The sequence below is a fragment of the Fringilla coelebs genome (genome assembly GCF_963513975.1).
Source record: "Fringilla coelebs genome assembly, chromosome: 28".
Taxonomy (NCBI): domain Eukaryota; kingdom Metazoa; phylum Chordata; class Aves; order Passeriformes; family Fringillidae; genus Fringilla; species Fringilla coelebs.
Window position 1 is genome coordinate 199962 of NC_140054.1, and position 25506 is coordinate 225467.

The 25506-nt window shown below is 53.4% G+C and overlaps 2 protein-coding genes across 14 annotated transcripts in view; one reads left to right on the forward strand and one right to left on the reverse strand.

The window, feature by feature from the left end:
- The window catches only part of EPB41 (erythrocyte membrane protein band 4.1), a 75918-nt gene extending 68718 nt beyond the window's left edge, over positions 1-7200 (forward strand). For all 13 annotated transcript variants that reach the window (XM_084222458.1, XM_084222452.1, XM_084222460.1 and 10 more), the window contains 4 exons: positions 695-796; positions 1233-1313; positions 2741-2848; positions 3738-7200. In XM_084222458.1, coding sequence (XP_084078584.1) covers positions 695-796; positions 1233-1313; positions 2741-2839 — 282 coding nt within the window. In that variant the 3' untranslated portion in view covers positions 2840-2848; positions 3738-7200. The remainder of the gene's footprint in view (positions 1-694; positions 797-1232; positions 1314-2740; positions 2849-3737) is intronic.
- A 6098-nt stretch (positions 7201-13298) lies between these two features.
- TMEM200B (transmembrane protein 200B) lies at positions 13299-22114 on the reverse strand. Its single transcript, XM_084222589.1, has 2 exons — positions 21994-22114; positions 13299-14772 (listed from the first exon to the last, which is right to left on the reverse strand). Exon 2 carries the CDS (start codon positions 14747-14749, stop codon positions 13451-13453), a length of 1299 nt encoding a protein of 432 aa, XP_084078715.1. The 5' UTR covers positions 14750-14772; positions 21994-22114; the 3' UTR covers positions 13299-13450.
- Positions 22115-25506: the final 3392 nt, after the last annotated feature.

Here is a 25506-nt window from a genome sequence, read left to right on the forward strand (position 1 = left end):
GGAAAATGGTCCCACCTTGTGGTAATTCCAGATATAGTCCCAGTGCTGAGCAAGGACGCTGCCCAGTGGGGTCATGGACAGCGCAGCCAGGATGAGCTGACCAGGATGACTTAGTGTGGAATTTTTGGCAGACCTTGAGTGGTTGAGTCAGGCAGGATGAAATCCAAGAACCAGCTCTAGAAGTTACTCCTGTTTCAGCAAGTGTCTGGATGTTCTTTGCTTCTGCAGAGCATGAAGTGAGGGATGTGCAAGGTGTTGTCAGGAAGGAGGAAGGGTGACAATTACCTTCTGAGTAAGGTTGTGCTCTTGGCTTTGTTGATCTCCATGGATACAGGCAGGTGGAATTTGAGATCAATGTCTGTGTTGGTCTCCTGTCATGGTTCAGACATAGGTGCTATGACCAGCACTGCAGGGCCAGCAGCATTCTCAGATTTGGGTGCATCCCAGCGCCCCCGGTCTGAGGGGTGTCACAGGTCCTCCCTGAAGGATCTGTGCATTTCAAGCCTTAAAGCATAGAGACTTGGAGCTTTCAGAGACTTGCCCAGCTCTTGTGCACCCAAGCACAGGTTGACTTGTGTCTTGTGCACGATGGAGCTGCTGTCCTCAGATTATCCTCTGTCTGGCTCTGGTGATGTGGAGCCTTTGCCTCTGTCCCCACTGCTCAGGGACTGATGCCTGTTCTTGTGTCCCACAGACAGATGGTGGCAATGGAGATTTAGACCCTGGCATCCTGCTGACTGCCCAGACCATCACTTCAGAAACCACCAGCAGCACCACCACCACCCAGATCACCAAGGTAACACCAGGGAGCACCACAAAATAGCAATTCAACCAATAGCCTGCTGGAGAGATGAGCAGGGATGAGTGAGAGGAAAAAAAGTTTTTGGAAGGTCCTTTCAAATACATGATTAGTACATGGAACAAAGCATGAAGGGTTCAGTTTTGCCTGTGTGGATGGTGCATTAATTGCAGCACAGTCTGGACATGGACTCTGACTATCCTGTGGGGGACAGCAGGAAGAGCTGTATTGTAAGGAGAAGCTCTTCCCTGGCTCAGCTATAAAAAATCTCCTTGACAGTTTTTCCTTGAGCAGCAGCAGTTTCCCCTGTGACTCTAATGCCAGGTGCAATTTGGTGACACTATTTTTGGATACCCTCTTTAGACAGGCAGCCCCAGTGAGCTCAAACGCCTCTGCACTTTTACACTAATAGCAGTTTTTCCTTCTGCTCTAGACTGTGAAAGGTGGCATTTCAGAGACACGGATTGAGAAGAGGATTGTCATCACGGGAGATGCAGATGTAGACCATGACCAGGTAGGAGTATTTTCCCAGAGCAGGCAGTCAGGCTGTCTGTTCAAAGAGAGTGCCACCAAAAAATGAACCAGGGAAATTTTACTGGGGTAGAGATGAAAGTTAATATTTTTATAAATTGTGGTTGCTCCATCTCTGTAAATGTTCAAGGCCGGGTTGGACAGGGCTTAAAGCAACGTGGTCTAGTGGAAGGTGTGGGGGTGGAATGGGATGAGGGTTTAGATTCATTTCCAACCAAGCCATTCCATGATTCTATATCAGTAATAAATTCCTTTTTGACTTTAAGCATCTGAGCCAGGAAAGCTGAATCCTACTCTGAAACTGATGAGCAGCAAAGTTTTGATTCCAGAATTGTTTCGGACAGTTGTAGGCTTTTTTAAAAATCCATAAAAATGTGAAATAAAAGTTTTCCTTGACATCTGGCTGATCTGCATTCCTTTTCCCATAACTTTGAAGCACTATTGATATTCTATAGTGCCAGAAGTCATTTCAGAGCACTCAACACCTGTGTTACATCTCTTTGGCTTTATATGAAACCTTTCTGATGACTCAGCCTCATTGGCCTCTTGCATGTGTTAGAAGTGATGATTTTGTCATCAGAGAATTATACTTTGAATTTAAATTTAGTCGCAAGTATCATGGGTGTGGAAAATATTCTTATGACAAGATCTAGTTTGTTAACTCCAACAGAAGATGTCTGAGATGTGCCTATCACAATTGCTGGAAGAATAAGCAGGTTATGCTTAAATGCTCTCATCCATCTTCTGCCAAGGGGCAGTGGAGAGATGGGGGTATTCTTCAAATAGTGCTTTTCCTTTCAGAGATAATGTAATAGCACTAAAAGTCACAAAGTATGTAGCTGAAGACCCAGGGGCAGTGTTGGGCACTACAATTTAAGACCTAAATTCCAAAGGAAGCTCTGGAGATGAAGGATCAGGAGGGGCCATGGGGGGGGGCTGAGGGCACTTGCTGTGTTCAGCTGGAGCAGAGGACACTGAGGGCAAAGCTCAGCGGGGGCTGCACCTCCTCCTGAGGGGCAGCTCCAACCTCTGCTCCCTATGATAGAGGAGGTTTAGGCTGGAGATCAGGGCAAGGCTCTTCCCCCAGAGCGTGCTGGCACTGCCCAGGCTCCCCTGGGAATGGGCACGGCCCCGAGGCTGCCAGAGCTCCAGGAGCCTTTGGACAGCGCTCCAGGGATGCCCAGGGTGGGGTTTCTGGGGGGTCTGGGCAGGGCCTGGAGTGGACTGGATGATCCCTCTGGGTCCCTCCCAACTTGCAATTGTAATTTTTCTGTGATTCTATTAAGTGCATCTACTTTTCTTTTTTACACCCTGAAGTTAGAAGAAGGTTCCTGAGCCCTTGGGGATGGGGGGTGCCATGCTCTGACGCTCTGACATGCTCTAACCATGCTCTCCCATGCTGTCCCTCAGGTCCTGGCACAGGCGATCAAGGCTGCTAAGGAGCAGCACCCAGACATGTCGGTGACCAAAGTGGTTGTGCACCAGGAGACAGAGATTGCAGAGGAGTAGTTGGGCTGGGTGAGTAGAGACATCACCTCGGGTGGGGGCAGGGGGTGATTGATCTCAGTGCACCGCAGATTTGGGTAAATAGGGTCAGAGTTGAAGTAAAATGATCATTGTTCTCTGCCGAGTCCTGCTCAGGCTAGGTTCCTGTTAGATCCATGGAGGCTGATGAGGCAGTCACAGACAGACTAATCCTGTGGAAATGAGCCCAAATGGGTTAAAAGCTACACAGCTCCTGCCATGAGGCTACTTTGCCTTCCCAAATATCCATGATGTTCTGGGAGCACATGGAGCAGCTGTAGGTGCCACATAGACCCCTGCCCACATCAGTGCCCAGTAACCCCCAAGCTGGACCCCAAGCTTGCCTGGAAATCCCATTTTCTGCAATTTTTGTAAGTTTGGGAAGGAGCTGCTAAAGGAATCCAGGAGCTCTGGGTGTGCCTCAGTGCTTTAAAGCCCATCCTGTCCCATGCCACTGATCACAGAATCCTGGAATGGTTTGGGTTGGATGGGACTGTGAAGTTCATCCTGTCCCACTCCTGCCATGGGCAAGGACACCTTCCACTATCCCAGGATGCTCCAAATGCTGTCCTGCCTGGCCTTGGACACTTCCAGCGATCAAGGGGCAGCCACAGCTTCTCTGAGCACCCTGTGCCAGGGTCTCACCATCCTCCCAGGGAAAAATTCCTTCCCAATATCCCATCTAACCCTGCCCTCTGGTATTCTTGTCCTCTTGCTCCAGACCCTTGTGCAAAGTCACTCTCTTGGAACCCCTTTAGGCACCTCTCACCTGCCACTGGTGTAACTCACCTGACTTCAGTTCCCATCCATTTCCAGGAGGCATATTCCTGTCTCTTCCAGCATGCTACTGTTGGTGCAACTTACCGTCTTCCTCTCTCGCTAGGAAACGTTCCTGCCCATGACAACACCAGGAAAAAGAAACCCAGCAAAACTACCAAGAAACTACCTGGAGCACAAAGACCTCGGATTTCAGACTTGACACTCAGAGACATTCATATCATTTATTAAGATTTGCGCTTTGACATTTTACTTGAGATTTTTCCAGAGTCCACTAGATCCTATTGGACATAGGGTTTTGTTTTGTTGGTTTTTTTTATATCTATTGCAACAGAAATATGCCATATTTCTAACTTCTAAAATATTTCTGATATTTTTTACAGGATTTCAGTTTTGCATTCCCTCTCACGCAAAGCCTCTTCAGACACAGAATCTCACCTCACAGGGCTCCAGGGCTCCCTGTTTTAACTTGTATTCCCTCTGCCTTGTCAGGGATAATGGAGCTGTTCCGTGCATATTCCCAGTGTGGGCCCTGTATGCGCCTTCACAAAGCCATAGGTCCTTCTTCCAGGAGAGTCAGTTTAGAGTCAGACTTTGTGCAGCATTTCCAATTGCCTCTAGATTATTTTTGTAGCTCTGGGGAGCTCCAGCCCCACTGCAACCCCTGGGCTGCTCTGAGCTCCCTCCCCACTGGGTTCCAGCCCTGATGTGTGATCACAGTAGGGTTTTGTGGTGTAGCCTGTGCACACATCTGAATAGTTGACTAGATTTAAGGAATACTGGAAGTTGCTTCAAGTATCTTATACTGTGAATTTTAGAGCTTTAAGAGGATAGCATCTCGCCTTCTTCCCGTGTGTCTCTGCCGAGTGCTCCCCACCTGTTTGTGTTTTCTAGATGCCATTAAATTAAAAAGCCCTTAGAAGTGTGTGTTTAAGGTGTTTGGACTCGGGATGCTATTAAGGTAGGCTTGTGCAGCATTCACAGGAACTGAGCTTTTCAATGTCATAGTTTTTCACTTGTTTGTGTTCATGATTTTTAAATTAGGGAGGGGTTTTTTGGTTTTTTTTGTAAGTCATGGGTTGGGTTTTTTTCCTCCCCTCACAGTGCTATTTAAAGCTGAACACGTTACCCATTTCTCAGGGCGTGTATGCTACTAGCATTTAATTTAAATTCCTTTAGACAATCGTTCCTAGGCCTGCAAGCTGTATTTGGAGAGGCTGAACAAGGAATTTTAGGTGTCAGGTGTTGCTGGTTGTGATAGAGCCAAACCACATGGGAAGTGTTGACATTCTATCTTCCACACTGGCCTGCGGGTCTGGATTTGGCTTCATGACCCCCTTGCTGGAATGAAATATCAGGTGTTTGTCTGAGTCTTGAGGCTGAGCTTACAGACCCCCAGGGCCATCTCCAGCACTGAGGGGGTGATGCAAAAACATGATTTCAGGGGCTGGATGTGCTCCCATTTCTGCTCTCTAAGCTTCATGGGAATGTTCTTGCCTGGTTTGTCCTTCCACCATTTTAAATTCAAGAAGCAAAAAACCAACCAAGCTCTCTAAAGAGTCTGCCCAGACACTTGTGAACACTTTAGTCCACTCGAGGTTGTGATTTTTTTTTTTCATGTATAAATATATAGATATATTTATATATATAGTGTGGCACAGTGGTAGCTGAGGGCAAGGAGTGCTCTGCTCCTCAGGTGAGCATTGGAAAAAAATGACAATAAAGAGAAAAGCTCTCCAGTTTTAAATTTGAATCATGTATTTCAGAAGTCACTGGATTTAGCTCAGGCTGCAACGACTCCACTGTTTAGCTGCAGCCAGCCCTGGAACTACACTGGGGCTGGTGCAGCTTCTCAGCTTCAGGTGCAATTTTAATTAAGCTGTCAGTATTGATTGGAGACTCTGCTGGAGCTGCTGGATTTTGGCTCTCTTTGAGCCTTGCTGGCCCTGGGTCCTGCTCAGCCTCCAGCCTTACCGTGCCAGCAGCTGCCTCTGGACTGCTCTGGTGCAGGTTTCCCTCCCGGGATGCTCTGCCTCCCTCAGGGCATCGTGCTCTGGGGATTTAGGGAGTCCTGGGCTATAGTGCAGAATTTAAGTCTTCCTATCCATGTGTGAAAAGCCCTTTCCTTCCTTATTCTGCCACGCAGGCCCTGGAAGAGGCCTGTGTCTCTGCTGTCCTCAGCTTAGTTGGGTAATGCTTGCCTTAAACACCCATCATGCTGAGCACCCTCTGGCACTGTCCTTTTTCTGGAAATTCAGTTCTTTGCCACTCAGTCCTTCCATCTCATTTGCAACAGACACCTGAAGAGTGAAGGGGCACATGGAGCAGCACCTGAGAGGATTTCTGGGCTTTACCAGGCAGAGCCAGCATGACATATTAAGTTTGTCCATAGCACTTAAAGGCACTTGGCTGTCAGGAGAATTTAGGGGAATGTGGTCCGTAGGTGTTCCCTTGGGGTGTCCCATGCCCTGAGCACGATGAGTGGAACAAAACACCCCAAGCAGGGGATTTCTGGGGTGAGAAACCTGCTGGCAGGAGAGGTGGTTCCTTTCCAAAAGGATGTGCTCACTGTTGCTGCAGATGTCCCTTGTTAAAGGGCCTGTAGACTAGAACAACCGTATTTTTATTTTTTCCTTGGAGTTTGGGTGGCTGTTTCCAGGTTGTCCATTTTCACACTTCCCCCTGCTGAGTTCTTGCTTCTTCTAACAAGTCAGGGCCTCATGTGCCCTTTGCCATCACCTGCTGTCTGACCTCAGGGGTTTCCAGCCCCGCTCCTGCCAACACGGTGCCCGAGCCAGGAGCTGGACAGGAGCCTGGGAAGAAGATACAAGTTAAAAGCAGAAGAAGCTTCTCTCACCCTCAGCCAAGGCCATGGTGGGGCTGCCCACTCTCCTTCCACCTCTGGTGGGATTTAAAATCCTTGGCTCTGAGCATGCTGTGTCAGCTCTAGGGACAAACCAGCTAAGTAAGATCTATTTATATGAATGTTCCCAGCTCTTCCCACTCCACAAATTCATCCAGAGACTGTCTTGATTGTATAATATGCATTATATGGAAGCTATTTATATATGAATGAATGTTTTTATAGAAAGGAAGGCAAGGAGCTCTTGTTCTTCTCCATTAAATTGGAATGGCAGCTCCGGTTGCCCAGTAGCAATCCCTGACCAACAGAGATGTGTTAGTAAAGGACTGACTGATTTCTGATTTTAATAAACTGTGGTTTGCTGATTTTCCTAATTGTACAATTACTTTAAGAGGTGGTAGCGTCCCAGCCTTAGAGATGAAACTTGTAAAAAACAAAAAAAAATAAATTATTTAGTTGAGAAGATGAAGGAGCTTTGTAAAATTTTTTTAAGGCAATTGCGAATTGTCTAGGTTAGGCATTTACAACTCTTTATAAAAATAGGAACTTTTAGAGTTGCTAAAACTTTCTAGATCAGCTAGTGATGGGAGCTGTTATTTTGGGTTTTCATAGTGAATCAAAGGGAAAGTTGCCATAGTGTTTAGGCAGACCTAAGTGTTCGGTATTGCTTCTTGTATTGCATTTTTCAATAAATCTTCAAACTAAATTCTCTCCCTGGTGTTGAATTCTCTTCCTTCTTCTCACCTTCCTCCAGGTCTCTCTCCTCAGCCTGGCTTTCTGGTGACTTGGTTTTACCAGCCTAAACAAAAGCCTCGAAATGTAGCTACAATGGTGCCAAAGCTCTCCCAGCCCTGGGCCAGCATTTCCCTGGGCTCTTGGTGCCTTCAGACCCTTTAAACAGTTCCCATTATGGTCACATGTGGGACCAAAGCCCCCAGAAGGGCCAGAAGCAATTCCCAGAGTTCAAATTTGCCCCAAAGAAGTATCTATCACTTGGTATAAAACCTTCCTTTGAGTTGTGAAAGGAAGGTTTCACAGCCCAGCTGAGGTCTGTGCTAGGCAGCTACTGCCCGACCCTAAGTGTGACTCAACTGGAGTGGGGGGAAATGTCAAATCCATCGATATTTTGGTCCTATCTTTTTTTTTTTTCTGGCTGCAGCAGCTTTAGGAGGGACAGAAGTAAGGCACAAAAAGCTGACAGGGCATCTTGGCTGCAGAGCCAGATGGCCAAGTTAGGGCAGCTGGAGACTGGAAATTGGCTGGGAAAACCTTCCCTGGGGCAGGGGCAGCCCAGAGGCTGGCTGTGGTACCTCCCTGTGCCTTGGTTTCCCTAACAGGCAGAAGGAGAAGGGTGGCACGTGGCTGCCTGAATTCCTGCTAAAAGCCCGGAATTCCCATTGCTCCAGACACAGCCATCACTGCTTCCATCCTGACCCTGGACAGTTTGCTTCCAAGTACTAAATCTCAGTGTCCTGTAAAGCCAGAATTACCAAGGAGCCTCAGAACCTGACCCTGGAGAGTTGGGAGCCTGCCACCACTGGAGCTGCTTTCCTGTAAGTGTCACAGTGACATGACTCACTCACAGCTCTGTGGCAGAGCCAGGTCCCGTTACCTCCCCGGCTCCTGCCCTCCCCAGCCTGGCAGGGTCATGCTGAAAACAGCGCTGTTCCGGGGAGTTGGGGTTTGGGGAGGTCCCAGCACCTTCAGACAATGCACTGGTGTGAGGGGTCATGGCTGCGTATGAGCCACAGCCCCTAAAACATCACATCTGCAGACAACCAACCAAAAAATAGTTTTGTCCCTTTGCTTAGCTGCACTTTGGGATGTCTCATTGAGCCTCTGCTCAATGGCCAAGATGTCATCATCTGCTCCACTTTTGGCCCTATTGAGCATCACCTGGGGAGCAGCTCCAAGCTCTGTCAAGCTCCTGTGGGTCCCAGTCTGTCCCACAGCTACCAGCCCCAACAACAACATGGAATTGTGCTGGAGTGCACCAATGTGTCCTGGCAAAAACACCATCATCAGCCTTGGGACTCCCACAGGGAGGGGACATAGGGCTGATGGCTCCCAAGGGCCTTCTGGCACATCCCTGTCCTGGACACTGCAGGGACATTAGTGGCACCAAGGATATGGTCCCATATTGCCCATCCACCCAACCCATGGTGCTTTGCTGGGCAGGAGTGTTGCCATCACTAGTGAAGGGACACCCCAGCACAGGTGACATTGGGACCCCATCCAAAATGCCCAGGGGAAAAGTATCCTCAGCTTCTTTCCCCAGGGTACAAGCGCAGGGACAGCAAACACCCACCTCGATGCTCAGCAGTCTGGGGCCATCCCAGGAGACTGGAAAGGCTTTTCCTTAAAGCTCCCCAAAGCCCCTCTGGGTGAGTGTCCCAAACCCAGGGTGCCTTTTTCCACCTCACAGCCAGAGCAGAAGGGGGTGTGGTGATGTTGGCTGTGGCATTTTGCTGGGGAAGCTACAAAGCTAGGGAAAATGTTAGGCAAACAAATACCAGGGCAATCCAGATGCAAATAAATAAAGCCCCCAGCCCTTGCCCCAGCTGCGCAGGAGGCAGCAGCTCCTGGTCGACTGAGTCTGCTCCTGGGTGGCCCCACAGCCACCCCAGCCCACAGATCCCACACCAAAGGCAATGAGTCTGTCTTGGAGATCCACATTTTGGGAAGAAGCCACGAAAGTGGCTTTCCTTCATCACCTATCCCTGGTCCTACTTCATGTCACCATCCCAGAACTCAACCTGGAGAAGCAGCTGTAACATCAAGAGGAGAAAGTTCCCATTAAGTCACCAGCTTATTCCAGCCCAGGCTATTCTGTTCCTCCTGGTTTTGGGGCTCAGCAGCCAGTCGTGTTCCTGGAGGATCAGGGCTGCTCTCAGGGCTCCAGGGGGAACTGCTGTAGCAGCCAGGCAGCAGTGGGGTGACTCCAACCCTTCCAGCTGGGAGAGCCCAGGGTCTGAGATAAACAGGATTGAAAGGGAGGAATTATGTTGGCAATGGGCCAGGTTGGACACGCTGAGCTCAACTCTGAGCTCCATCACTGGGGAAACTGAGGCATAAAAGAATAGCCGAAACCAGGTGGGGAATCACTCAGGTCCTGCAGTAGCTGGGTCAATGGCCTTGGATTCATCCCTACTCCACCCCCAACCACCAAGGAAGCACCAGTGCAGACTCCTGCACATTCATGGGGATCTTTTGCTTTTTGTGCCCAGCATGGGCAGTGGTCCCTAATGGGCTCCAAGCCAAAGCCCCAGAGATTTGGGCTCCAGCCCCATGCCAGCGCTCAGCTGTCAGGACACATCACACAGATGCTGATAACACTGAGGGAACTTTGGCTTTTGACCCAGGACCAGCCCAAGGGCAATCAATCCCACATTGCTCGGCCCATTTCTACAGTAGGATTAGTGTGCAGAGCCTTGGGCGCCAGGGAATCAATACGGGACGCCCCCAAACCCACAGGAAAAAAAAATCAAAAAATAATTAAGCAACTACTCCCAAGCCCACCCCAGCTCCAGCCCCGTTCCAGCTCACCTGGGTACCAGGAAGCACTAGGATGGGTGCCTTTGGCTCAGTGCTGGCTCATTAATGCAGAGAGGCATTTTGTACCACACTCTTGCCCTTTTTTAAAATAGAAATCAGCCCCCTGCCAAAAGTGACAGGGTGTTACAGCCCCAGGGAGCACACCTGCACCCATGACACCACTCCTCTTTAGCCATGGAGGACAAAAGCCACACTCACCCAGCACAGGTCACACCGTCCCCTACGCATCATCCTCCCAACACCTCGGCACAAGATTTACGGCCAGGATCATTCACTCCTGGCTGTACTGCAAGTGTGCACTGGGAGCGGAGCCCTCGCCTTCCCACACACCTTAAATCTTAAGGAAGGGCACTCTGGCCAAGCAGATTCATGGCTGTGACCGGCCCCACTGCAGGGAGAGGAGGAGGAGAAGGAGGCAGAGGAAGAAGAGCAGAAAGAGCTGCAAAGCAGCCAACGGCTGAGCAGTATCAGGGAGTGACTGTCCCCAGCCGTGGTTGCTGTGCTGCCTGGGACAGAGGGATCCCAGCAACAAATACAGGGACCCACTGGACTACTGGGGTGTCCCAGGGCATAAGAGACCCTCTCACAGCCACTGGCAGGGTCTGCACCTCCCCGGGGCACATCTCCCACACAAGCCTGTGGCAGTGGTTCCCTCAATCTGTTTTCCCCATTTTATCAATTTTTGGCCCAAACTAAGCTGTCCTGTAGCCATGCACTAGCTGAGAGGCCTCTTGGTGGTGGGGGATAACTGCAATTGCCTTTGGTTTCTCCAGCCTCCATTCTCTGGTCCAAGGGTCCCCCGGGGCCAGTCCTCATCAGCCTGGACATGTTGGTGTTGGGAACAATCCACCAGTTTTCTTTGCTGGTGTTTATGATGAAATACACCTTCTGTTGGTAGGAATCTCCTCCTGCAGTGGCCACCTCCTGGGGTGGGATACCCTGGGGGGTGATGACAGCTGGATATTTAGTCCATAGTGTATCTAGCCTGTTCCTGAGCAGGACAGAAGGTAGCACCAAGCATTGCCCTTCCCAAGCTGTGCAGTGTGGCATCTCCAGGGCTTCCAGGATTGTTCCACTTCACAACCCTGCAGCCAATGGAGGGATCCATCCCGGGTGTACATTTTTACTTCCTCTTTTACTTTCTTTTTCTAATCTCACCCTGCCCAGGTCATTCCCAGAACACTGTGAGGACAGCACACATGGCATCCATGCACTGAAACCAGCACTGCTAATATCCCACAAATACTCTGGGAACAGTGTCCATGGATGGAGCTGAAGGTGAGGGATGCACAGATGCTGCTCTTCCCTGGAGAAGGCCCTCTCACCCTGTCAGATTAATTAATCAAGCTGCTTTGCATTTTGAAATTATCCCTGTGTGACTCAGAAATGCCTCCCCTGGAGGATGCTGCTGAGCTGGGAAGGAGGATGGGGCAGGAGGATGATGCTGGTGCAGGCACAGGGTCCATACAGGTTGCCCTGTGGTCCAGCCATTTCCCACAGTTAGACTGAGCCTCAACGAGAAAACGAAGGGAAAAAATGAAAACAAACACCCCCAGTAGCTTCTCATGCAGCTCTTTGTGGCATTTTGGGCTCCAATTTCTTGCTGCCAGTTCCCAAAGCATGGCCCAGGGCCCGGCATTAGCTCTGGCAGCAGATGGTTAAGCCCAAGCAAAAAGTTATTTTTGGACAAAAACAACCTTCTGGCACTTCTCCTGTGATGCTGCTCCAGGGCAGACCCCAATGGTGACTTTTTCTTGTTGCTGTTTATTGCATTGAATCAGCGCCTAAATAATCTTGAGATTAAGCAGCCAAATAAATAGCTGAGCTTGGGCTGGTATCACTCCCAGAGAATCCTCTGGGATGCTACTGGGCCCATACCACAGCTGTGGGTCCCATCTCTGGTCCCTGCACAGGGGAAGCTGTACCCAAGCTCTCTGGGAGGGCTGACGCTGGAAACAGAGGCAGCTTTTCCCTGTAAAGCAGAAACCACCCCCCACCCCCCCCCATCAAAGCATTGTGGGGGGCTGCTTTTTAGAAGAGGGGGCTGGGGTAGAAAAAGCAATTTCCAAATGATTTTACTGGGATGTTTTGATCTGGAGAAGGACGTTGCTCCCAAAGTTTGCAAGGTCTGACAGTCTGTGCTCACTTCAGACCAGAGAGGGCGAAGCAGAGACAGGAATAACCCCCTCACCCCCTGCCCCCAAACATTTAATACAGATAGAGATTTCAGCCATCACAAGAGGCCCTGGTTTTGGGAAGGCAAAAGGCAAAAATCCCATCTAGGCTGCCACAGCCATTTGGAAGCCTCCCGAGCTGCTGGAGAGCAGAGCTGTCCTAGTCCTATCGCTCCAATCCATCCTTCCCTGGGAGCCTTGGCATCCCAGGGTTCCTCCTGCCCAAGAGAGAGCTGGAGGGAGTAAGACTGGATGGGATGAACTCCCAGCTCCTTTTTCTCCAGGACTCTACCCCAGTGCTGAGGCTGCCTCTCTGGCCTCATCCCATACAGCTCCTGCTCTGCATCCAACAGGCACCAAATAACAGAACAGCACTAACTGGACCTGGCAAAACCAGCACTGACACTCCCCTACGTCTCTGCCCCTCCACATCCTTCCTCCCACCACCTGCATCCTCCATCCCACCAAAACCCAGCAAAAACAAACCCAGATGCACTGAGAGGCTCTCAGAATTGCTGCACCCCAGGTGGGCAGTAGCACCTTGCTCACTGCCTGCAATTCCTTGGACACCTTTTACATCCCTTTTCTCCATAAAAATCCCAAACCTTGCACTTATCACCTCATCCTCTGAATGCTGAGCAGCTGGTTATGGAGCGTCCCTTCTCCAGTGAGTCTAGGTGGGGGCACAAGGTCTCAGAGACCCTCTGGACAGACTGCCACAGGTGCCACCCCTCCCAAGCATCCCACAGGCAAGAGGAGGAGGCAAGGCAGGACCACATGGCATCCAGATAATATTTAATAGCCCTGTTGGGCCTACGTGCTCTGGCCAAGCAAATTTTCTGGTGGGTTGAGGCTGGACAAGGGGACACCACCCCCCAAAGCATCTCCCCACCCCAAACCTGCTGAGATAAAGTGCTGAGGGGGCCGGTGGGGCCTCACCTGCCCCCATGTCCCTATCCCACAATTTGCGTGGGGTCTCAAAGTGAGGACTCCTCTGGAAAAGCTACCAGGAGAAGGTTTTGTAAGGCCAAGGCATCCACCCAGAAGGACATCCCACCTAGGTGAGTCCTCACCCAGGAGAAGAGGGTCAGGACCTTCCTCTTGGCATTAGCTTAAAACTGCTGCCCCCAAAACCCCTCCTGGATGTGAGGTTTTGGGGTCGCTGGTGGGTGCTGGGGGCCAGGATGAGGAACTGGGATGTTACAGTCCCCAAAGGTGCTGGGGACATCAGACCTGCGTGCCTTGCTCCATCCCCACCACCCAGGAGCTGGGTAGGGGCTCGCCCTGGCCTGGGGGCTCGCTGGGCTCCAGCAGCTGGTCCGAGGACTCGCCAGTACTTTCCAGTTTGGCGTAGCCCACAAGGCTGACGTGGTCCAGCCGGGGCCAGCTCCGGTTCTTACGGTCCTTGATGGGGGCCACCAGCAGCACCCCTGGCCGGCCAAGGTCCAGGGATTTGGAGTGTCCCGGGGTGTGGAGGTGCACATCGGGGCTGAGCTCCACCAGCGGCTCTGCGCCGCGACGGCTGTCATCCATGTTGATGACAACGTGGCCACCACCACCATCACCATCCTGGCCGCAGGGCGCGGTGCTGTCACCGATGGAAAGCAGAGCCCGGGAGAGCTGTGATGTTTTGGGGGGATGCTCAGCGGGGCCCCTCTCTGACCTCCCCCCAGGCCCCCGCGCTGCCCCGTCCAGCAAGCAGTTGTTGAGTTTGATGATAGGCAGCGTCAAGGCCCCCACGGCCGAGGACAGGAGGGACTCGGCTCCGGGGCGGCGCGGGAGGCTCAGGTTGACCTCGGTGGAGCGGAGGCTGTGGAGAGAGGTCGCAGGGGAAGCTGCCGGGTGCTGCAGGAACTCAGCCGTGGCCTGGAGCCGGTTGGGGCCGTAGCAGTCAGACCACTTCCTGCCAGGGCTGGGGCAGGGCTGACAGGACAGGTCCACCTGGTAACAGCCCTCCACGCACTCAGCGTTGGCCTTGGGGAAGGCCTTGGGCCGGCTGTCCCCGTGCTGGCAGTGCCCATCCTCGGGCCTGGTCCCCTCAGGCAGCCCCACCGCCAGGCTATAGAGCCCCTTCTGCATCAGCTGCCGGGTCTCCATGTCCCTGTTCTCGTACAGCATTGTGTTGGCGCAGATGAAGATGAAGAGCCCAATGCCCATGATGACAGGGCCGATCAGCTTCAGCTTCTCGCTGTGGGGCATGTGGCGCCCGGCCACCGCCTCCCTCCTCATGTCCCCCACCACACTAGTGTTCCCCGCGCTGCCCCCAGCGCCCCCATGTCCCCGGTGAGGCCAGTAGCCCACCACAGCGATGGTCATGCCCACCAGGACCACTGAGATGCCCACCATGATGAAGGCCCCCGCGGGTGAGCGCATGCGGAGCTGCCCTTTCAGCGGGGGCTCCATCGGGGGCCGGCGCCGCAGGCGGTGGCCCCGGCGCCGCGGTGGGACGGGGGGCACCGGCGCCTTGGGCCCTCCGTGCTCCGGTTCCCGCATAGGCCCGTTGGATTCGGCACTCTCTGCAGTCATCGTCTCCGGCTCAGCCACAATTCCTGCACGATGGGAGGAGAAAAAGGTGAGCAGACATCACTGGGGGTCCCTGTGCCCGGGATGCTGGAGCTTGGGCACCGCAGGGACATTGGGAGCATGGGGATGCCAGGAGCACAAGGACACCGAGCCCACAGGTTACACTAGGCAGGGACAAGCAGCTTTGCTCTGCCCAATTGCTCCCCTCTTTCCTCAAGTCACTCCTCTCTCCCCACTGAGGAGTGAAGGGCTGAGGCAACCCTTCCAACCTCACTCCCAAAGCCCCCAAACTCATCCCTCTAAACCCCTGAGCTGTGCAGGAAGCGAGGACAGCTGGGACCCTGCCATGCCACACCTAGCACAGAGCCATTGCTGGCATTGCAGCCCAAGGGACCTGTCCTAGGCCACCCCAGTTCTGCGACACCTGAAGAAGGTGCCACCCCCAGTCTGCCACAACAGCAGTGAGGGAAGGGGCTATTTATTCGGCTGCTGGGGAAACTGAGGCACCTGGAAACTCAAATGAAAGGTCTGACACAGCCACACCACCCAGAGCCCTGTGAGTGATGATCCAAGCAGGACCTAAAAACCTAAACCAACATCAAGGCACCCATCAGACGGCAGGACCCACCAATCCATGGAGAATTATGCTAAAAGAGGTGTTTTTCCTAATTTTCTGCGTCTCCTATTTCCTCTGATCTGCTCAGTGCATCCCCAGGATCCTACCCTCACACACACCAACATAAAACTCCACATCTAGGGATTTATAGTGCATGGTGTGTCATTTTATCCAGAACTTTATTTCCTAGAGAGCAAAAAGGTGTGGAAGCTGCTGCCCAACACAGCAGGCAACCAGCCTGGCAGGAGGCATCAGTTGGGCTGGCACCATTGTGCCTGGGATAAGTGGAGCCCTGGGAAGCTAAAATAGGCCTTGAAAAAGTCCCAGACCAAAAACATCTTTAAAAAGCTATAAATAAGCTCATGCTGACAGGATCCGTGTCCTCGCAGCGTGGTGCTGCGTGCCCAGCCACGGCTGGCAGTGGGGCTGGGGCAGGACGGGGTGTCCGTGCACTCTCCCGTATCTCCTGGCACTGCCAGCATGGAAATGCTGCCCAGGCCATTCCCAAAGGAACATCCCAAAGGGGATGTGAGCAGGGAGTGCTGCAAGGTGGCCCCCAGCCAAGGGATGCTGTGGGAGGGGGCTTGTCACCCCACTGCATCTTAAACTGTCAAGAAAAGCATTTGGACAACACAGTCATGGATATTCAGCAAATCAAATCCAGAAACTAAACCCAAGGAGAGCCCTGCAGGAGGAGAGGGATGACCACTCCAATTTCACTCCCCAAGATGAATGAGGTACTGAGAGCCAGTGACCAGTATCCAAACAGCAGAAAAATACTTTTTTTCCCCAGTAATCATCTTAAGGTGTTAATAGCATCAGAGGGAAGGAATTAAAGATATGAGATCCAGGATGACAGCTTGTTCCTGGCACAAGGCTGTCAAGCTGTGACAACTCGAGTAAGGGAGATTTAAAGGGAAAAAAAAATAAAGTCCCAAACAAACCAGACCAAACCCCAGGCCACTGCTGAGTGGGGTGTTAAGGCTTTCTGAAAAACAAATTGATAATCCCACATGGCAAAGGGAGAAACACAATAAACCCAAGGTAATGTTCATCCTGAAAAATGTGGTATTAAAAGGAATCTACTGGACACTTGAACACATCCCAAAGTCTGTGAGCTTTTTGCCTCCAAATGCCCTGATTAAGGCTATGCCTCAATTTTCTCCAATTGCCATCTTAGCTTCAAATTCTCTTAATTTTTATAGCAAACCCTTTAAATGCTTTGCTGCCTACTTAGAGATTAAGAAGAGAAGGACCCTCTACATTGCAAGAGAAAGCTCTTGGACACTGACTGGGGGGAACATGACCCCCACAGCTCACCACCCCAAACTCACAGTGAACACACTCCTGTTTTATAAAACACTCCTGTTTTATTCTTGAGCCTCAGCCATGCCTCTTTTACTCCAGGTCCTCTAACTGCTCTAACCGCCCCCCACCCTCCCACCCGTGGAATCAAGATCAGTTCCACAGGGACCAGGAGCATCCCTGGCGTCCCACCTGTGGGGACAGAGAGCCTCCCATGGGGACAACAAGCTTCGCTGGGGCCCTGCCTGTGAGGACCATGAGCACCTCCCAAATCCTGCCTGTGAGGACCACACATCCCCTGGATCCCATTCAGGACAATGCTTTGGGTCTAGGTGATGTTCACCTGGGCTGCACCAGGCTGCTCTTGCCACACTTTTGCTCTGGATACAGTCTGGGATTCATCTCAAGCTGCTTGGGAATGGGTACAGGAGGATGAGGGGCGCCCACCCACCCCACATTCACAGGGTCCAGACCACACTGGGGCTGAAACAATCCCCTTCCCACCTCCTCTCCTTTTCCCTGGACACAGGGACAGAGGTGCTGGCAGGAGGGACAGGCAGATGCCACCAGTCTGGCTGGAGGCAGGGAATCCCCTCTGTAGCCCTGGCCACTATTCCTGCCCAGAGTGCCTGTCCCTTTTGTGCCCGCTGCCGTGCTCTGAACTTGGAGCATTTCCCTGCTCATTGCTGGGGCTGGTTGTTCTCAGAGTTCAAAACCATTATTTTTATTAATAGAATCCCCAAGGTTATATAACCCTTTCAGAAAAAATAAATTTAAAAAATACAAAACCTAGCGCTGCCATTCCCTCCTGCGCCCTGCAGCCGCCGACACTGCCGCGAATGGATGAATCCCACGTTAGAGCAGCGGCGTCAGACACAGCTCGGAGCCCAGGGCTCGGGGACAGCCTGGTCCCATGCTGGGGACAGGCAGTGGCTCACTGCCTTGGCATTCCTGGCCACCTCGGTCCAGCCCGGAGGCATTTGTGGCTCACCAGGACCAGCTCTGAGGTTTCCATTCCCGATGGGAAGGAATGACAGTATGGAACTGCAAATGTTGTTCTGGAGTGGGATGAGCACTGCTTTCCTGCCAGGTTAAGCTCCCAATCCTTGCAATAAGCCTGACATTAAAATAAACCCAAATATTTCTCTAATCCCTCCCATCACGAGGGCACATTGCTGGCTCCACCCTCCCACCTCAATCCTCTCTGGCCGCCTTCGCAGATTGATTCTCCTAAAATTTGACACTAAATCCCAATGCATCTGACAGCAGCAGAGCTGGGTGGTGGTAAAGCAGAATTTGGGAAGGTTCCCTCCTGCAGGCAGATCCTCCCATCCCAGGGGTGTCCCTGGGATGCTCTGCCCCTCCCATGGCCACACTGCCAGCTTGAATTTCCAGCATCAAAGGCAATCAAAAAGCATAAATGGCCTCCAAATCTCCGTCTGGATGAGGGAAGAGAGGCTGTAATGGTGTCTGGATGTGCCACTCCACTCCCGTGCCACAGGAGGTGCCACCCAGCTCAATGATGGGCTGGAGATGCAAAAATGCCATATGGAAAAGGGCCAAGAGCAGGCAGCTCCGAGGGCCTTCTCGCAGGTTTATCCCTCTTGCCAGTTATCCTTCCAGGAGCTTATTCTTTTCCTTGGCTCACACCTGGAAAGGGCTTCAATGCAAGACAGCATCCACCACACAGAAGGGAATCCAGCATCCCCCTAGGGAGAGTGCTCCCATTGCTGCCATGCCCCATGCCAGGTTGCACTGCCCAACCGTGGGGCATGATCCCATTCAGCACCCAGGATCCCACCCTGGATGCAGGAACCTGTGGGTCCTGTGCAGGGCATCACCCTGGGAGCTGGCACAGGAGCAGCCCTGGCTGTAATGAACACCCAAGAAATGCCCAACAAACAGAAACCACCTCTGTTTTCTTTTTCTTTTCCTAAAGTACTATGACTTTAAAGATGCTCTCCTGATTCTGGGAATAAACTGGTTTTGTAATTCACTGCTGAATCAGCCAGCAAAACCTGCAGTGTGTCTAAAGGCCACAGTAATGGGTGAGACCCCAAACCAGCAAGCACAGCCCAGCCCCCTCTGCTTCATCCAAGCCCTGGGGAGCTTATGGCATCCAAGCCCGTGGTGGCTGAGCTTCCCAAATCCCTCTCCACAAGGAAAGGGGACCCAGGCAGACAAGACCTTCTGAGTATGAGGCTGTTGTCAAGCTGCTGGAGCCCCCCCGGTTCTCCCACCCACAGGGAAGGTATGGAGAATGGGAATGACAGTCTGCACTGAGATGTGTTGCTTAAAAATAACTCCTTTTCAGCCCAACCTCCAACGCCGCCCCCGGCACGGGGCAGGAGGCGACCACAGGAGCAGCACCCAGGCACCAGCTCCTTCCCCATCCCACCTCCCATCCTGGCTGCAGGAGACCGAAGCCAAGGCCAGCAGGGGTGCAGCAGTGATCCCAGTGCACAGTGCATCCCTCATGCTGGATACTCGGGGTGGTCTGAGCCCTCACATCCCCACCTGTGCAGTGCCTCCTCCTTCCCTAGTTCTCTGAGTTCACTTCAAGTTCCCCTCCTTGGCTACACATAAAGGTCTCCAGAGAGAGAGAACAGGAGAAAAATCTGCCGGACATTTCTGGGGGTTTCCCAGCTGGAGCAAACCCTGTCACCATCCCAGCATCCACTGGCAGCTCCCAGTCCAGAGCCTCCCCTGGGCTCATTCCCAAGGAATAAAACCTCTCTGTGTGAACCTGACACAAGCGTTCCCAATGCAGTGACAAAATCCGTGGCTCCAGCTCCAGCTTTAGCTGGGGACACCCATTAATCAACCATAATTAATTAAGTTCTCTCACACAAACTTTCACATAAACTCAGCAACGCTAATTATCACAGCATGGGAAGGATTATCCCCTTCCCAGCGGGAATCACCTTCTGGTCCTGGACTGGGAGTCTCACTGGGGTTCTGACAGATTTTCACCTTTGCTGCAGCACAGAAGATCCTAGGATTGACAGCCCAAAGGTCAGAAGTGCCCCTTATTCCCCTCTCCGTGGCACAAAGACCTCGATTTTCCCAGGAGAAGGATGGGATAGAGGAGGGATTAACACAAAACCACCTCCACCAAGCACCTATCAACAGGGGCATCACCCCCACACCTGGCCTGGGGTGTGGAGAAGCATTGTGCCTGCTTCCCATCATCAGGTCACATGTCCCAGACAGCAGTCAGGAGCCACCAAGGCCACTACTGTCACCTGGAATATGATCCAGGGAAAGATGGTGCTGGGGTGATTTGGGGACACACAGGTCTCTCCTTTTGCTTTCTACCCTGTGCTTGACCCCAGGAGAGACGGTCCTGATGGGCAAATGGGACGTGAGGAGTGAGAGCCATCAGTACCACCAGTATCTCCAGCTCCATTCACCTTGAGTTCCCCAAACTCTTCCCTGCTCCTAAAAAATGGGGCCATGCTCTGAACGCCTCCCTAACCCTCAGGCAAAAGAAAGTGTGTGGAAACATCCCACTGATTACTAATTATCAGAGCTTGCCTTAGCCAGATTTGCTCTGCTAATTAGACTAATCTCCACAGCTGGGAAATGAGCTGCAGTCACCCATGGTGAGGAGCTCACGCAACTTGGATGTTGCTTAACTCTGACATGTCAGACTCTTACGATGGGAAGGGGATTGTAATTCCTGGCTGCTTCTGACAGGCCATTGTTTAAGGAGACAATGAAAATCCGCAAATTTGGTGTTTCTCCCTCAAGCTAGTGCTGAAATCAGGACATCTGCATTGCCCAACTTTTTTGATAGGAATCAGATGCAAATAATTATTAAATCCAAATTCAAGATAATGCAGACATCTAAATTTAAACGGTGAGAGCTCTTTGCTCATTTAGAGGAGGGGAAGGAGTGAGGGGCTCAGGAGGATTTCCTGGGAGAATTCCTGCCTCTGGGAAGTGGTGTGGGGTGGCAGGGTACCCAAGGATGCAGGCTGTGGCCAAGCACTTTGCAAATCCTTGCAGCCAAGAGTAAAGGAAGGAGAGTAAAAGAAAAATCCATAGGCTGAGATTTCCAGGGAATTAGGACCAAACTCTGAATCTGGCACCTTCCCTGCTGCTCCTTTGAAAAATCCCTGCCAGCATGGAGGGAGGGGATGGGATGGAAGGATGGAGTCCAGAGGCTGCCTCCCTGCTCCCAGGCACGGCTCAAGTTATCCAGGGGGGGACTGACACACAGATCCCATCTCCCACTCCACAGGCCCGCAAGCAATGAAGTTCCCAATTGCATTCCCAGCTGGTATCACTCTTAACTCCCAGTTTGTAACAACCATCTCTCCTACTCTTTAGCCTGCAAAAGACATATCTTGCTGATTTCATGAACAAAGATCCAAACCCACCAAGAGGTGAGACAGAGCAGTGGGTCTGGCTGCGGTCGCTGACCCCTCCATGCCATAAAGCTCAGCCCTTGCACACACAGGCCCTCCTGATCCCAAACTCCAGGATCTACTGGGATAATTTCCACCCACTCCTCTCTCGAGTGTCTACATCAAGCCCTGCGTGGGGATGAGCTGCGAGGCTACTCCTCACCCCAATCTTCTGCCAGGAGCCTCGGGAATTGCAAAAACTGCTGAGACTGGGCAGTTCTGCTCAGCTCCTGTGTTTTGGCTGTGTGAAGATGCGTGTGCCTCTGTGTGGGCTTGCACAGGAGTGTGTGCGCACACCTGTGCACAGCTGGTTGTGCACGCGAGTGTGTATGTGTGCTGTGTGTCCGTCTGGGTGTCCCTGCTGTGCTCGGTGTCTGCGGGAGCACACTTGTATCTGTAGGAACACCGTGTCCATGGGTGCCTGGTGCCCTTCAGTGCGCAGTGCCTCTGGGTGCCTGGTGTCTGTCCACGGGTGTCCGGGGGTGCTCAGTGCCCGCCTCTGGGTGCTCAGTGCCTGCCTCGGGGTGCTCAGTGCCTGCCTCGGGGTGCCCGGTGTCTGTCCACGGGTGTCCGGGGGTGCTCAGTGCCCGCCTCTGGGTGCTCAGTGCCTGCCTCGGGGTGCCCGGTGTCTGTCCACGGGTGTCCGGGGGTGCTCAGTGCCCGCCTCTGGGTGCTCAGTGCCTGCCTCGGGGTGCCCGGTGTCTGTCCACGGGTGTCCGGGGGTGCTCAGTGCCCGCCTCTGGGTGCTCAGTGCCTGCCTCTGGGTGCCCGGTGTCTGTCCACGGGTGTCCGGGGGTGCTCAGTGCCCGGCGCGCATCCCGCCCAGGGTGTGTGTGCCCGAGGTGGATGTGGATGTGCGCGGCCGGTGCCGCGTGTCCGTGTCCCCCCCGCCGTCCCCCCGTCCCCGCACTCACCGGCGGCCGCCGAGCCGTGAGCCTGCAGCCGGGGCCGGGGCCGGTGCCCCGGGGGCGGCGGGCGCTGGGGTCCGCCGCCGCGGCCGGGGCCATGGAGCGGCCGGAGGCAGCGCGGCGTCGGGATCCCGGCTCCCGGCTCCCCGCTCGCCGCCGCCGGGACGTCTGGGCGCGGGCAGGGGGGGCGGCGGGTTCCGCCCGGCCCCGGGTCCCGCCCCGGCCCGCGGGGGGCGGAGCGCGGCGGGGTCGGGCGGGGGGGACGCGGACGGGACGGGACCCCCCGTGCCCTTCCCGGGCTGGGCTCCGCGGCGCCGGCGGCCGCTTCCCGGCGTGGGAAAGTTGCGATCGCGGTGCGGGATCGATGGGATTTGGGATTTTCCTGGCTCCGAGCGGGGCCGGCGGCGGCGGGGGATGGAAGGGGCCGGGCTGGGATCCTTCCTCCGCCCCGCTCCCGGGTCCCCTCGCCCAGCGGCGACCCCAGGCTCTCCCGCAGGATGGGCCCTGCCTCGCCGGGGGATGCTCCAGTGGAAAGTGTCCCTGCCCACGCCGGGGGGAGGGCTGAAACTGGATGGTCTTTAAGGACCCTTCCCATCCAGACTATTCCGTGATTCTCTGATCCTATTAAATACTCAGAGCCCAGAGACCCTTCTCCACTCCACCAGCAAAGGCCCCAGCCCCCCAGCCTGCAGTGCACCAGAAGATCCCAGTTCTTCAAGCCAGGCCAGCCTGCGCTGGGACTGGGGCTGCAGTGGTTCCCCCCTTTCAGCGCACGGAGTTCAGCAGCTGGGATGAAGCGTTATCCCACGTCCATCCTGGCAGTTGGAGGAGTTCGCTGCAGCCCCCCCCAGACGGTACTAACGCAGGTTCCAGACGCACTTTCTCCTCCAGGCAGGCACAGTACAAGGACCCTCTGCGAGGAGCTGCTCAGAGTGCAGGGCATTGTTTCCCCTCCTCTGAACTTGCCAAGGACTCAACAGATCTCTCTGTCAGCCCCAGGGATTATGGCACAGCACCCCCATTCCTGCATCCTCATCCCTCATCTCCATCCCCACATGCTCATCCCTTCATCCCAATTTCCTCCTCGCCGTGCCCACATCTCCACCCGTACAGGGCAATGAGCAGAATCCCACAGCTGTAACCATGGGCACATCCTGGCACACCAAAACTGCCAATCCAAGCCTTCACCAGCACATTTCCCCCAGAGCACCACACCCCAACACTCCAGTAAATGCTGTGGAGACCGCATCTCACCCAGAGCCTCAGATGTTCTGCAAGGCAGAGGCTCTTTCTCAGCCTTTAATTAAAAGTGTGCCATGGTCACATTCCTCAGATCCCTGCACTCCCTAAGAAGCCACAAAACAACTCAGCAATTCCCTGTGTAACTTAGCCAGTGACACCCCACAGTCCAGAAGCAGATCCAGGATCCAGCTGAATGTATGGCAGGGAGCACTTCCTGGGGAAGGTTTGTAGGGATAAAGTTTGAAAATTAGGTGCAGGACACCAGGTTCCTCACCTGTCTCTGTTAGGGAGCATCATCCAGACGGCTGATGAAAAGGGAATTTAATCCCCAATTCTGGAGGAATGCTGCATAGGGTAGGTTCTTTGCCTCCTTGCTAGGCTCAATTAAAGCCACTTCTGTGAATCTTTGGAGTTTCTTGAGGGAAGGGATTATGGCTGTGGGTCCAAGGTGCCACCTGCATTGCTGGAGTGGAGCAATGCCTCACTCATCCAAGCCTTCCAGACGAGGAACACCAGTGCCCAGGGAAGAATGGGATTTGACTTTAGCTTTTCATGCTGTTCAAGCAACACATTCAAGGTCCACCACTGGAACCCATCTGGGTGCCCCATGATCCAGAAGAAATTAGTGCTTTGAGCAAAATTTGATTTCTATTCAGAGGCTGTACCTGTGCCAGGCAGTGCTGGCCAAAGAGTCAGAGAGGGAAGTGGTGGGAGCTCTGTGCTGGCAGCTTTTGGAGCAGGGCTTGGCAGCATGGGCAGGCAGGGGGCTGGCAGCATGGGGCTGCAAGAAGCCACCATGCTCGAGTAGTGTCCCTCCCTGCACAGGTGCTGTCTCCACAGCAGTTTTCCAGTCACAGGTCACCAGTGATGCACTGACTCCCCCAGGGGTTAACTGTTAATGTGGGGAGAGATGCTGGAGGCAGGACTGGGGGAGAGGGAAGCTGCCTGTGATTCCCTGGGGTTAAAGTTGGACTGTGCAGGGCAGGAGGAGCTCAGCCTGGATTTTTCACCCTTCCCAAGATGGAAGCTGCTGGGATGGGGATGTGGGTTCTGCCTGTGGGACCACCTCTCTCCAGAGGAGCAGAGGGGTGAAGAGAAGAAAAAAACACACTGGGGACAAAAGTGACAGCAGGGAGAGAAGAGGGGGCTCAGGGAGGAGGTTTTAGAGAAGAGTCCATGGCAGGGCAGAAGATGTGCAGGACCAAAAGCTCAGAGTTTTTTCCCTATGCCCTGGGAGAGGGTGGCTATGGTGGCTCTTACAGACCCATCTGGGATGGGGAAGAACAACAAAAAACAATATGAAAAAGAACTAACATCATTGTCTCTCTTTAAAGAGAGAAAAATTAGATTTCATTATAACTGGGCACCTCCTCTTGATTTCAGGGGAGGGAGGAAACCTGAATCCTTATTTGAAGCTCTGGTAATCCTGGCAAAGCCTTCTCTGCTCTCTGCTGCTTCAGCTGGGGACTGAATTTGGGCAGGAGGGACCATGTGCATGGAGGAAGGAGGACCAGGCAGGGAGTGATCACAGCCAGGATCTGAGAGCAGAGAGAAGGAATGTTGTTATGGAGAGGCTGAAAGCTCGGGGTGGGGATGAGTCATGCTGGAGAACATACAGCTGTTGGAGCGGGATTTGGCACCAGCTCACGGGGCTGAGGAGCCTCCCCCATTACCAGAGAGGGGAAAGAGGAGGCTCCACAATGGCTCTGACCTGGCAGAGGGAGCTGTCGACCTGTGCTGGAGGTGATGGGCAGAGAATGCTGCCTGCCAAAGCGGGGTCATGGCCTGAAGAGGTATTTTGGGCAGCAGAGAGTTCTCAGTAGTGAGATCCCCTCAGGCTGAGGGATGTGTATCATCAGTGCCGGGGCTCCTCTGCTCTCCATGATGCTGCCTTGGGGAAGGAGAGTCAGAGCAGTGGGGCTGGGATGGGGCTGGACAGCAGCAGACATGCCCACCTTGCCTAGTGACAGGGGAACCAAGGCATGGAAAGGTGGATGTGGGGCCTGGAGGTGATTTCTGTCTGAGGAGTCAGACCACCATCCCTCCTGCGTTGCTGGCAGCTGATGGTTGTAGGGCCCCAGAGCTGCCATCCAACTTCCATCCAGCAGAAGATGCTGCAGCAGCTTTCCCAGAATTCACAAGGCTGCCACAGAGCTAAGGGGGAAAAACAGTCCCCCACATCCACTGGAGCCAGGGCAGGCAGAGAAGGATATTTGGGCAAGGCACTGGGAGCAAAGGGTGACCCAGCACCTTCCCAAAGTCACTTTCAGCGAGATG